At 52.7% G+C, this 13463-nt stretch overlaps 1 protein-coding gene across 2 annotated transcripts in view; it reads left to right on the forward strand.

Moving 5' to 3' along the window:
* Positions 1 to 10380: 10380 nt before the first annotated feature.
* The window catches only part of GPR137B (G protein-coupled receptor 137B), a 49596-nt gene continuing 46513 nt past the window's right edge, over positions 10381 to 13463 (forward strand). For both annotated transcript variants that reach the window (XM_080822694.1, XM_080822695.1), the window contains exon 1: positions 10381 to 10835. In XM_080822694.1, coding sequence (XP_080678820.1) covers positions 10428 to 10835 — 408 coding nt within the window. In that variant the 5' untranslated portion in view covers positions 10381 to 10427. The remainder of the gene's footprint in view (positions 10836 to 13463) is intronic.

The raw sequence follows: 13463 nt of genomic DNA on the forward strand, positions 1-13463 counted from the left end.
GGTTCTTCTCAGGCCCTGAGACATTATGAAATACCACGGATGGACTCGGCTTTCTCTGCCGAGTGGAAAGCACCGCATTTTCTAGAGACAGTAACAGGACACGAAGAAGGTCGGGGGGCCGCGGCAGGCTGCTTAAGCGACTTTCCAAGAAATCCCGGAAAGAACTGGGTTGAGTTTTTCCCCTGAAACTCGAGCAAACCACTGAAAATTACTTCCCTGGAGCAGGGTATGCTTTCGGGTTTTCGACGGTAGTTAACGTTCCGTTCTGTTTTCAGGCAAGTAGGCAATATTCTATGCTCTTGACCTCTGTGGGCCCCAATTTGTACTAAATCCTTTTTTTCCCCCCAGATCCACTTAATACCAAAGTTTTAATGAGATGATTGAATTATGAAAAGGGCACTTCTGAGCAACCCTTGGGAGGGCTGTACCTTCTGTTTGTTTGCTTAGAAACCGGTTAAGCGTTGTCCTAGATCTGGAGTTTGTTACCCATAACCCCACTGCGGCTACCTGACGGAGTTAAAATCTGACATGCTTCCTATTGGGAGGGATGAAACCTTTTTTTTTTAAAAAGGATTTTATAATTTATTTGTCCGAGAGTGCACAAGAAAGGGGAGCGGCAGGCGGAGGGAGAAGCAGGCTCCCCACGGAGCAGGGAGCTGATGTGGGACTCCATCCCAGGACCCCGAGATCCTGACCTGAGCCTGGACCAAGAGTTGAATGCCCAACCAACGGAGCAGCCCAGGTGCCCCGCTAGTCTTTTAATTTAGGAATGACAAGCATGAGAAAAAAAAATAGGTGCGTCAGTCATTCATATTTCACAACAGGTCAGATTTATTTGTTGAAATAGGAACTTTTACCCCAGAGTAATCTCCGCCGGCAAAACCCTTCTCCCTCATGCTGCTTCACCTGCCCCCCTTGAATCTCTCAGCATTCCGGAAACCTTTGCAACCCTTAGCGTTCGAAGTTTCGGGCTGCCGTTTAGACCAAAACCCCCACAAGACACGGCTACGACCAGAAAGGGCAGCCAGCGGATCAGTGGCTCGTCTGATCACGAGTCAAACACCTGCTACATGCTGGTCACGAAAACGAAGTGATCATCGTTAGGCTTTTCTGTCGGTTTCGGTGGGCAAAGCAGTCCGAACCTGTCCTCGCTGAGAGCAAAAGAGGAATCTTTCAGGAGTGGGATCTGGCAAGCCACGTGACACAAAGTTTGTAGGGGTTGACTTTTTTTTTTTTTTTTTTTTTTAAAGATTTTATTTATTTATTTGACAGACAGAGATTACAAGTAGACAGAGAGGCAGGCAGAGAGAGACAGAGGGAAGCAGGCTCCCTGCTGAGCAGGGAGCCCGATATGGGACTCGATCCCAGGACTCTGAGATCATGACCCGAGCTGAAGGCAGCGGCTTAACCCACTGAGCCACCCAGGCGCCCCAGGGGTTGACTTTTAAAATGTAAACCAGCCGTAGTTCTGGGGCAAGTGGGACTGTTGAGAGGTTTTGTCTAACAACCTACACCTATGAATACTGATAAGCAGCTGTCGCAGCCTCCTTCCCCTGACATCTCCCCCCACCCCCCGTGAGTGTGGGCCTTCTGGGCGCGTTTATTAATATCCTAGATGGTGCAGGCTGCGTGGGTTCTGTGGTTTCTAATTATCCTACACTTCTGCAGCTGGAATCAGCACGGAATAGGGTGCCTGTCCTACCGACCAGGACAGGGTGCTTTTCCCCGGGAGAGCACCGGCAAAGATCTGTTTATCTAAATGAGCTCCTTATTGTCTTGGAAGTCCTAGTCCTCTGGACAGATGCATTTTAGGGGGCATGGAGCATGGGGAGGGTAGGCAGAGTCCCGAAGGGTGGACACGCTGTGGTCTGCAGGCCTGGGGCACTCGTGCAACTGGTGGGGGCGGATCCTGGATAGCGGTACCCTCAGTTGGGACGGCAAGTTCAGAGCTGGGAGAGATGCCTCATGGTAGCCGGACCTCAGCAACCAGTCAAGGGGCAAACAGATTTCCTTCTTTGGATGCTTTCTTCTCACTCTTTAATATTTGAAAGAATTCTGAGGACGGCTGACAGATAATTTTTTAAAATGATGACGTCATACAAATGTTATATCTGTTTCCCCAAAAGTCGATTCTAAACTTTTTTTTTTTTAAATTCTTATTTATTTATTTCACAGGCAGAGATCACAAGTAGGCAGAGAGGCAGGCAGACAGAGAGAGGGGGAAGCAGGCTCCCCGCGGAGCAGAGAGCCCGATGCGGAGCTCGATCCCAGAACCCTGGGATCGTGACCTGAGCCAAAAGCAAAGGCTTTAATCCACTGAGCCACCCAGGCGCCCCTCGATTCTAAACTTTTAACCACGTGGAGACGATGATCTGGGAAGGTCTATAACAATGCAGGAAGATCTCTGTCTCCATGTTGGCCCTGTAGCGTCTGAACTCCCTTCCCACATTGGGGAACTTCGTACCTCAGGAAGTAGGAGCTCCCACCGTAGACAGTGAAGATGCCGGATGCTTATGTTTCCAGCCACCACGGATGCTAGGATATGGGAACTCGGTCTGGGTTCTGCCAATCAGATGGCCTTGCCCCAGACTTTGCATTGGAAGTTCTTGATTCAGAGAAGTGTGAACTTCATCCTCTTATTCTAGAGGGATTCCCTTGCCCAACATCCTTTACAACCCCTTCCCTCGCCTGCCCCTACTATAGAGCTCAGTCACGCCAAATGTGTGTTTTCTCAGTTCCCTTTGCATCACTAGAGGAGTGTATGACACACGACAGGTGTGTGTCTGTCTTGAGCAGTCTGTCTCGAGATCTCTGGGAGAAAACTCTTGCCTTCCTGCTATGGAAGTCACCCTTTCTGTCTTCTCCCGATTTCTGCCTTGGCTGTGAATGTCATATCTAGGGCTGCAGCAGCCATGTGGCCACCACGAGGGCACAGCACTGAGGAGCTGTCAGAGCCGGTGTGCTGAGGGTGGCAGAGAGATCAGAAGAGCCAGAGTCCTCGGCGGATTTCTTGGACGGTTGAATCCATGTTTGGCAGCAACTGACTTCTAGATATGGGAGAAAAAGAAGCATTTCTTTTTAACCTATTTATTAACCAGGTTTTCTGTCCTCTGCAACTATTTTCATTCCCAGCAGAAACAGGCAGTTTCCAGTGGTCAGCGCTGGTGTAGTCTGTGATGCAAAGCAGCGCGTGAGAGCTGGTGATGGTAGCGCTCGGTTGTTCTGCAGCATGGTTTTGGGCATCCTTCCTCTCTCGTAGCCTCCACATTCCACAGTCCTGCAGAAGTCTGGAAGATTTTGTAAGCCACATAATGCACTTTTTGATACATTCTTTTTCTGCTTAAACAAACCAATGTTAATAAAAAATAAAAAAGATGAGATCTTAGCATGGGTCCTAATCCAATATAATGGAGTCCACATAAAAGGAGGAACATTGTACAGTGATGCCCAACTATTTCTATTGCTTGCAACCAAGAACCCTGAGAAATACAGAAATTGACACCAAGAGGGCTGGCAGCAACACCCCCTCAGGAAATGGGGGAGAATTTGAGCTTGATTATCTAGCCTTGTTGGATTTAATGACGATGAAAATTCAAGTCATATGAAGACAGCTCATGCACAAATGATCGCTTGTGGTCGCTTGTAGCAATCACCCAGCACAATGAAGTTCCCACTGAAGTTAGGGCATTGAGAAACCTAGTGGTTGCTTCTAGAGCACAGCATGAGGGCACAAAGAAGTCACAAACTGTGGGGTAGAGGGGTTGATCCCAATGGCTGGAAAGATGAAGCGGCGAATGACCAAGTCTTAAATGATAGTTCAAGGCACAGTCTGAAAACAAGGGGCTTTCGATGACTACTGAAAGAACGCTTATCTTTTGCAACAGCATCTGAAACCAAAAGACAGATGTTGTGGGTTCCTGATTCACAACATCTGTTAGAGTCACAGCCTCCTCTCATCCCTCACTGGTGGTTAGGGGACTGATTGGAAAGAGCGGGAAATGGGACACATGGGACTGAGGATTCATGGTGGACAAACCTTCCCTCCTGTTAGGAAGTAGCTCCTCTCCCTATTGTTCCTCACTTGCTTGAAGACGTATAATGTTCTTGCCTGAGGAAGTTGCATTGCGGGTGGCGGGGGCGGGTCCAAGTCCCTTCATATTTCCTCTCTTCTCATTGTCTTGGTCTCACTGGTCTTCAGACCAAAACCAGAGCTAAATGTCAACATGTCCCTCAGGTTATAAAGCCAAATCTAGATGGGGGTAGATTTACACACCAAAGTAAGTGCAAGACTTTGGTCTCTATATTGGCGAAAGGCTTGGGGATACATGTGGGAATCAATTCTGAGGATAGTAAACCAGGGAGGGAGGAATGGGATGTTTCCTTCCCCAGAGATTCTAGCTGAGTGAGCTTCCTGGAGCCCGGGGAGCGGTTCTGTTTGCTTGCTTACTTGGCTGAGTGAAACCTGGTGGCCCACACCAAGAGAAGTTGAAATGCATGAATTCCTTTGGTCTGATGGAGAAGCACGACCCAAGGAAATAGGAGTGCCAGTGTGGCTATATTGTGTATGACCCATTCACCGGTCTCCTAACTCGGTTCCCTGAGAGGGGCCGGAAAGATGCTCCTTTCATCAAGGCATTGAGAAATCTGCTAGTGAGGGAAATGCCACCGTCTCTCAGAAGCACTGTCATCGTTGGTTCATGTACACGAGGGATTGTTGAGAGCTGCCAGAGTTAAAGAGACTCCCTCACATTTGCCAGGATTCCGGGTGCCAGAGGTCAGCGGTGGCACAACCACCGGGGAGGCAAGGTCATCTCAGTGGAAGGCACGCTGACTGTCACCATTCTCAAGGCCAGTCTGGAAATAAGAATTGTCTGCACATCAGATGTCTTAGGCAGAAACTAGTTGATCATGAGCCCTAGCACCAAAATAGACGGGTGGTTCTCTGTGGCCTTATATAATCCACATGATAGAAGCAAACCAAAATGCTCCAGATCTGACAAGTCCTCAACAGACTATGCAATTCTTAGGCCTGACCTTGAATGCTACAGAAGTAGTAACTTCCTACAATGTCTACATTTAACTGTCCGGTATGTAGAAGAGGGACAGGTGTTGGAGAGTCACAGTGGTCAACATAAGCCTATAAGGTGGTAACTTTGTACAACAAATCCACACAGCCCATGGAGGAAATGCTCTTTCTCATTTCCTATTAAGCAAAGAACTCCAAATGCCGTGTTGTCTCATCTGACGAGGACGGCTGCCCGTCTCGTTTCAGAGTTATATCGACTCTCATTCCACGCTACAATTTGGTCTATCGAAGTTGTAATCATCTCATCGTTCTCGAGGACATCACAGTGACCACAGTGACTACTACGTTGATGATATCGTGCTTGAGGACCTAAAGAGCACGCATCATAGTTATTCTAGATATGTTAATAAGAAACATGCACATCATAGTGTGGGATGTAAGTTTCATGAGCCTCCAGGGTCCTGTGACCTTAGGAGACAACTTTAGAGAGTCTAGCGATCTAGGCAGGTTAAGATAGCTGCTCCAAAGCAAAGGAGGAGCTGTTGTACCTCACACAACCCCCCACAGGAAAAAGGGAGACAATGTTTCAAAGTTCCCTGTGGAAGCAACATTTGTCACTTTAGGTGTGCTTCTCTGACCCACTTATTGGGTGACTCAAAGGGAGCTAATTTTGAGGAATGGCCCAGAGATAGAGAAGACTGTCCATCTTGTTTGGGCCACAGTGCAGTCTGCTCTGTCACCCTTGGCTCAGTGGATCCAATGGTGCTCTGAGCGTCAATGGTGTTTGGAAGCGTGTGTGGGACTTGTGACAAGCCCTATTAGGAGAATCACAGTGTCAGCTATCAGTGTTTTGGAAAAAACCCCTGGTTTCTTTCTCAAGTGACTCTTTTCCTTTCGAGCAAAGTATTTGGCTTGTTCCTGGGCCATGGAAGACGCCGAATGCCTATCAAGAAAGTCCATTTACCATGCAGTTTGAGCTGCCCATCTGGAGCCTGCTGTTATTTTGATCCATCAAGCTATCAAGTCAGGTCACCAAAAGACCCAGTGACACCAGAGACTCTCAATATTCAAGAGGACCGGTTAACTTTCCCCATGGGTGTAAGTCAGCTTCTCTCTCCAGCTAACCCACTGCTTATTCGGTGGGTCATGGACACATTGACCACGTAGGTAGAGACTGAAATTATCTATGTTTTTAACAACTTAGACTTCCCCTCCCAAGGCCAATCTAGCTTCTTTCCTGCACCACTAACCAACTGTGAGTGAAAGGTGGTTCTGAAAGGTGCCAAATTCAGAGGAGTCCTACACAGCCACCTGGAGGCAGAGTACACAGACTTCTTGGCTCATGGAGGGGATCAGTGGTTTGTCTTCATGGGAATAGACAATGCTTCTGAACTTGGATTTACTGTCTTTGCCCACCATGCCTGTGCTATCATGCTCAGGCTTTCTGAGCGCCTCACTCGTCATCATGGTATTCCGCACAATATTGCTTCTGACTAAGGACCTCACGTTTTATCAAAAGGAGAAATGAAGTGAGCTAATATCTGTCCCTGAGTAGCAGATGGCTTACAGAGTAATGGAATGGGTGACTGTAGACTTAGTGCCTGCCGGAAGAGACACCTCTAAAGACAATATGACTGTCCTGTATTCATAGGATATCTTCTGGTCTCAAGGCCAATATATGGTGTTTCTCCATACAGGACCCAAGACGATGACCTCTCTACTACGCCGAATGACTCATTTACAAAGTGTTTGGTTCTTCTCCCTTCTCCTTTGGGCTTTCCAGTTTTGAAGGTCACAGCAACCAAGGAGGAGTCCTTCTAACAGAGGACCCAAGTGCATTTCCCTTGAGATTGAAATGAAGACACTGGCTCTTTCAGACTCTTCATCCGAGTGTTTGAGATTGCAAAAATGGGGAGTTAGTGTTGACTTTGATGATAGTGGCTCTCAAAGGGATGTAAGGTTGCTGTTATATTGGCAAAAGGGAGCCAATAGGATCTATGGGGATCCATATGATGGGATAGGGATCCCTTGTAGTACTGGCATGTCCAATGGAAAGCAATGCATTTTGTTACAAAAAATGAACATACACAGATCCCTCAGACGTGAGGATTATCTCCTGATTAGCTGAGATGGTTAATAAAAGAAAATGAAGATTTTATAACATGCATTTAAGAGAGGAGTCCTAGGGGCACCTGGGTGGCTCAGTCAGTTAATTGGCTACGTGCAGCTCAGGGCATGATTTCAGGGTTCTGGGATCGAGCCCTACATCTCCCTGCTCAGCAGAGAGCTTGCCTCTCCCTCTCCCTCTGCCTGCTGCTCTGCCTACTTGTGCTCTATCTCTCTGTCAAATAAATAAAATCTTTTAAAAAAGAGAGGAGTCCTAAATTGACATAGTTTTATAACACTTACAGTCTTATGACTACTTGCAAAAATAAGGTCTCTAACTTCTTATGTTTTCTTTCTTGCTGTGTCATATGTATATTTATGTGTATTTTAACTAATTCCTTTTTTACTTTTAATTTTCTTCTGTTTATATAGGATAAATTAGTAATAGATAAGTTAATCTAGAAGATCAGAATATTGAGACGGGGTCGTGGCAGAATTAAAGGAGGAATGACTATCACCCACAGGTCCTGGACTTCAAGCTGGACACAGAAAATGATCCTTCAGTGTGACCCCTTTGTGGGGAGGAGCGAAGGTATTTTGCAAGTGTGCAAGGTATGTTGCGTTATATTAAGAGGAAGCATTTTATATGGTTGTTATTTTCAGATATGTCAGAATACTAAAAAGCACATTTGATGCTGGTAAAGACGGCTAGTTCCTTCCCGAATGGAGTCTCCTCTTTGCCCATAATAACAGAACTTTGACTTTTGGCCATATGGAATAAAAACTACATTTCCTAATCTCTCTTGCAGTTGTCTCATTAGGGTAGCTAAGCTCTAACAATGAGGTGAAAGTGGATGCTTTCTGTGGTATTTCTGGGAAGGCTCCATAAACAGGAAGGGACAAGTGCCTGCTAGTTCTCTCCCGTCCTTCCTAATGCCAGCCCGGGAGGCGGATGTCACGGTTGGAGAGGCCGCAGCCATCTTGGATCGTAAGGTAGTGTCGTGAATAGAGGTTTTACAGACGAGGAGAAGTATCAGAGCCCGAGCCTCTGATGACAAACTACATTCTTTCAGCATAAGAAAACATAAACAGATATTTTTTGAACGCCCAGGCAAGCACAGGGAAGACACTGGTAAACAAGGCATCGTTTCTAGCCCAAGGAAACTTACAAACAAGTCCAGCGGCCAATTACGCAAGGCTGCTTGGTGAGCAGCAGGTGCTCCGACCTAATCCTGAGCAGATGGTGGGCGGTGAAGTCTGGGAAAACTTTCTGGAGGAAGCAACCTCCTTATAGATGAATCGTATTTGGCCAGTTGTTGGCGGAAGGGGTGGAAAGAATTGTCCAGGTGTAGGGGAGTTAAGAGGTGTTTCATACTCTGTAACACCTCTTAAGAGAGACAAGTCAGGGAGCTGAGCTAGCGTAGGAATGTGGACTATATTCTCCCGAAGATGAGGGGCAAGCGAAGGGAATTAAGCGTGGGAATGACAAAGAAAAGAAAAAAGGTCACTCCAGCTGCCCTGTGCAGAAGGGATTGAGGGGAACAAGAGGTGGGGGGGCCGTTGTCTCTCCGCGATGGAAAGAGAAAGAGGAAGGAGAAAAGGAGCTTGGCACCAAAGGCACACTTGGCCTCGACAAAGCACCTGAAATGGATTGGCGAAGCGTAAACACTAATTGGGAGGAAACAGAGAGCTGGATCCAGGCTCCACGGGGCCCGTTTCGGAAAAAAAACATACAATTCGGCACGAAGCTGACTATAAAGATGAAAAAAGGAGTCACAAGAAATTACTGGAGCCTTGCAGATTCGGGCCTCTTTCCTCTGCCCAGACTCGCGTCCAGAGGTCGGCCCGGCATCCTCTCCCTGCCCCGGGCACTCCCCAACTCCCGGCCCCGCAGACGTCCTGGGGCGTCCGGCAAGTCCAATTTTCCGTCTGGGAGGAGCGACCGTCTCCGGGGCCGCGAAAGAGCGGCCGTGGGGTCTGGCCGGCCGGGCTGGGCCGGACCGGGAGCCCGTGAGCTCAGAGCAGTCGCGCTTCACCCGGAGTCCTGCGGCCCGGGGGGCTCGGGCTCAGCGCTCGCCGCACTAGCGCGCTGCCGGGAGGGGCGCAGCCGGCGCGGCGGGTCTCCGGGGACGAGTGCCCTGTCCCCCCGAGGGAGGAGTGCCCTGTGCCCCCGAGGGAGGAGTGCCCTGTCCCGCCGAGGGAGGAGTGCCCTGTCCCGCCGAGGGACGAGTGCCCTGTCCCGCCGAGGGACGAGTGCCCTGTCCCGCCGAGGGACGAGTGCCCTGTCCCCCCGAGGGACGAGTGCCCTGTGCCCCCGAGGGAGGAGTGCCCTGTCCCCCCGAGGGAGGAGTGCCCTGTCCCCCCGAGGGACGAGTGCCCTGTGCCCCCGAGGGAGGAGTGCCCTGTCCCCCCGAGGGAGGAGTGCCCTGTCCCCCCGAGGGACGAGTGCCCTGTGCCCCCGAGGGAGGAGTGCCCTGTCCCCCCGAGGGAGGAGTGCCCTGTCCCCCCGAGGGACGAGTGCCCTGTGCCCCCGAGGGAGGAGTGCCCTGTCCCCCCGCGTCGAGGCCGGAGCCCCGGGAACCACTTCGCTCGCTGCGGCGTGCGCGACCCCACAAACACGGGCTCTCGCCCCGGGCCCTTCTGGATTTCGAGTCCGCGGGGAAGCGCCGGCCGCTTCTCAGCCAGTTCTACTTTTAATGAGAAAAAAAAAGACTTAAAGTTTGTTGTTCTGAATTAACTTCTGCGAAACAAGTCCGTCATCGTCGGCGGAGAGCGGGGGCGCGGGGAGCCCGGAGCCGGCCGCGCGGGGCCGAGGCTTCAGGCGCTGAGCGCGGCGGGACGGGGGGGCGGGGCGGCGCCCGGACCCCGCAGTGCGGGCCGCGCGGTGTCGGCGCGGGGGTGGACCGGGCGCTGCGGGCCGCGCGGCTCGGGGTCTGACGTGGGGCGGTGCGGGCCGTGGCGGGGCGCGGGGGCGCGTGCGGCTCGGGGGCCGACGTGCGGCGGCGGGGGGCGGGGGGCGGGGCGGCGCCGGGGCCGCGCAGGGCGGCGGGGGGCGGGGCGGGCGGGCGCGCGGCGGGGCGCGGGCGGGGGGCGCGGGGCGGGCGGGCGCGCGGGGCGGCGCAGGGGCGCGCGGGGCGGGCGGCGCAGGGGCGCGCGGGGGCGGCGGGCGCGGCCGCCGGCGGGTCATGTGGTGCGGCGGGAGGAAGTGCCGCTTGTTTTCTTTCCTGCGGGCGCCGGGCTCCGGGCGGGGCGCGCGGCTCCGAGACCCCCGGGGCGGCGCGGGCCGCGAGCGCAGATGAGGCGCCCCCGGCCCCGCCGCGGCGTCCCGGGCCCGATGGCGGCTCCGCCGTGGGACCCGCTCCGCAACGACTCGCTGCCGCCCACGCTGACCCCGGCCGTGCCGCCCTACGTGAAGCTCGGCCTCACCGTCGTCTACACCGCGTTCTACTCGCTGCTCTTCGTGTTCATCTACGCGCAGCTGTGGCTGGTGCTGCGCTACGGCCACAAGCGGCTGAGCTACCAGAGCGTCTTCCTCTTCCTCTGCCTCCTCTGGGCCTCCCTGCGGACCGTCCTCTTCTCCTTCTACTTCAGGGACTTCGTGGCGGCCAACGCGCTCGGCCCCTTCGTCTTCTGGCTGCTCTACTGCTTCCCCGTGTGCCTGCAGTTCTTCACGCTCACGCTCATGAACCTCTACTTCGCGCAGGTGGGCGGGGGTCCGGGGGCGCTCCCGGGGGGGCGGGGGCGGGCGCTCCGGGGGGGGGAAGGGCGCTCACCTGGGGGGGCGCTCACCGGGGGGGGGAGGGCGCTCACCGGGGGGGCGGAGGGCGCTCACCTGGGGGGCGCTCACCTGGGAGAGTCCCCCGCCCCGCGCGCGGCGCCAGCTGCAGGGCCTACGGCTGCGGGGGGCGGTCGCGGAGCCCCGAGGGTGGGCGGAAGGCACTGGCTCTGGGGTCGCCCGAGCCCTGTCCTACCTGCAGGCCGTTCTCCTCCCCCCCACCCCGCCCATTCCCAAATGAGGCGACAGAGAGAGCGAAACTGAGGGCCTGCCCCGGTAGCCACCCGGTGGGTTTTGGGCCCGCCCTGGCCGGGCACAGGGGCCGCTTCCCGCACGCATTAGAACGGGGCCTGGCGGGAGCTGTGCCCACCACGGAGGCTCGACCTCTAGACTGACTCCTCCGTCCCGTCATCCCAGAGCACCTGACCTGAGCCTGGAAAGGTCATGTGCACGCTGGCCTCCAGATTGGGGTCAGACACAGATATTTTTGAGTAATGGCGGGACGGGACTGACCCATTTGGGATGAGATGTTTTTGATCTCCAGCTTCGAGCCCTGCTGAATGAACCAGCGCTTCGGACTTCATTTCTCAGGGCTGCTGAACAGTCTGGGGGTGACACCCAGCTCCCCAGCTGCCTGGGTGGGAGGTCAGTGCTTGCTGTCTGAGCTGGATGGAGAGGCCCCAAGAAAAAGCCATCAAGTTTACCGGGGCTCTTTTATGGGCACAGAGGAGCTAGTTTATGAGGCATATTTTTAATAAGCTAATGGGAGAACATGTGAATTGACTGGGCTGCTGTGACTTAAGCAAAGGACGGTGATTGTAAAGTGCTTTGTAAATACCATGTCAGGTATTGCAAAAAGGTGTAATTATACACGCCCTCATCATCATCTCTGATTCTCATTAGCTTTCCAAGCCCTGAAATGTCCACTTTCACGAGGGCTCTGCCGGTGTCATCTGGTGAGGGTAATTGCAGAGCTCTCTCACCGACAGACGCCCGATGCAGGCAGGCATTCTCCTTTTTTAACAGTGTCCCTGTTCTCTAAAGAAAACATCTTTATTTCAAAAAAAAAGAAAGGCGAGAAAAAGTAGAGAAGGATTGCAGTGCTGTGGGAGCCCCAGAGAGAATCGGCAGGAAACAGGTCTGGCTCCGGAAGAGCTAGGTACTAGTTAGTGGCCGTGATAGTTTTACATAGGTACTAGTTAGTGGCCGTGATAGTCTTACATAGGTACTAGTTAGTGGCCGTGATAGTCTTACATAGGTACTAGTTAGTGGCCGTGATAGTCTTACATAGGTACTAGTTAGTGGCCGTGATAGTCTTACATAGGTACTAGTTAGTGGCCGTGATAGTCTTACATAGGTACTAGTTAGTGGCCCTGATAGTCTTACATAGGTACTAGTTAGTGGCCGTGATAGTCTTGTAAAACAGCTCTGCGCTCACAGCCTTCTGATAAGTCTGCTGTAGCCGCATATTTTCCAGTGCACGAGTCATAGGTATTATCTGTCCAAAAATTACCTTTGAGCCCAAAACCTGGTTACTCAGGCAGTCCTCAGCTCCATTGCTGACGCTTTAGCTTTTTAATTGGATTCAAAGGGGTAGTTCCAGCAAGATACAAAGGTCAGGTAGGCTGATGTTACTTGAAGAACCGTGACTGTGATCGTGTTTTGTATTTAGGTATTTGTGTTCCTTTTTAAGAGGAAAAAAAAAAAAAAAAACGCAGGCCAGGACCCTGGTTCTCCACTAATCACATGCAAATTCTGCACTAGCTGGATTAGGGGCCGGGCCGCACATTTTCTGCACCATCTGCTGGTTGGCAAGTAAATGCTGAGCGAGGGAAAGAGTGACCAGGCAGACAGAGCCTCTCCAGCCAAGAGGCCTCAAGCCCTGGCCCAGGCTTCGTTGTATCTTCCACCTCTCATTGCTTTTCGTATCTCCGGGATGGCTGGCAGGAAAAGGGGATGCCTAAGTGCTGGTCTTCGAGGCTCTAGAGAGCAAAGCCGTCCCCTGGCTTCCTGACAAATACTCTGATACTTCTGGGGAGCTAGAAAGGGGGTCACCCTTCCTTTGACTCTCAGCTCTGACGTCTCTCCCTACCTCTCCGTCCGCGTGCCTTCTCTTAGACAAGGTTCTCAACCACTGGACTAGCCCAGGGAGCTTTTAAGCATGACTGCTTCCCTGGGGCCCATCTCAGAACAAGTCCTCAGATCCGGGAGGGCGCGGGTGAGCCGCAGATAATGGCGAAGCCCGACTGGGTGCCAGGCCAGGCTCCGTTCGAACTGGTTTGGCCTCTTCTTCGCAAGGGCCCTCTGATGGTAGTGCTGAGACGGTCCCTGTGTTGTGGACGGTCAGAGAGGTTCAGTGGCTCGCTCGAGGTTACCTGGTCGGGGCATGGAGGGGCTGGGAGGTCCCCCACATCGCTGGCATCTGAGCGATGGCCCGTGCTTTGTGGTACAGTGTTCAGATGGGGAAACATACTCTACCACAGTTGCAGCCCCTTTTTGCTGGGAGCCGAACCCCTGGCTGGGGGGTACAAACCTTATACCCCACCCAGTTAAGCG

The sequence above is a fragment of the Martes martes genome, assembly GCF_963455335.1.
Source record: "Martes martes genome assembly, chromosome: 14".
Lineage (NCBI taxonomy): Eukaryota > Metazoa > Chordata > Mammalia > Carnivora > Mustelidae > Martes > Martes martes.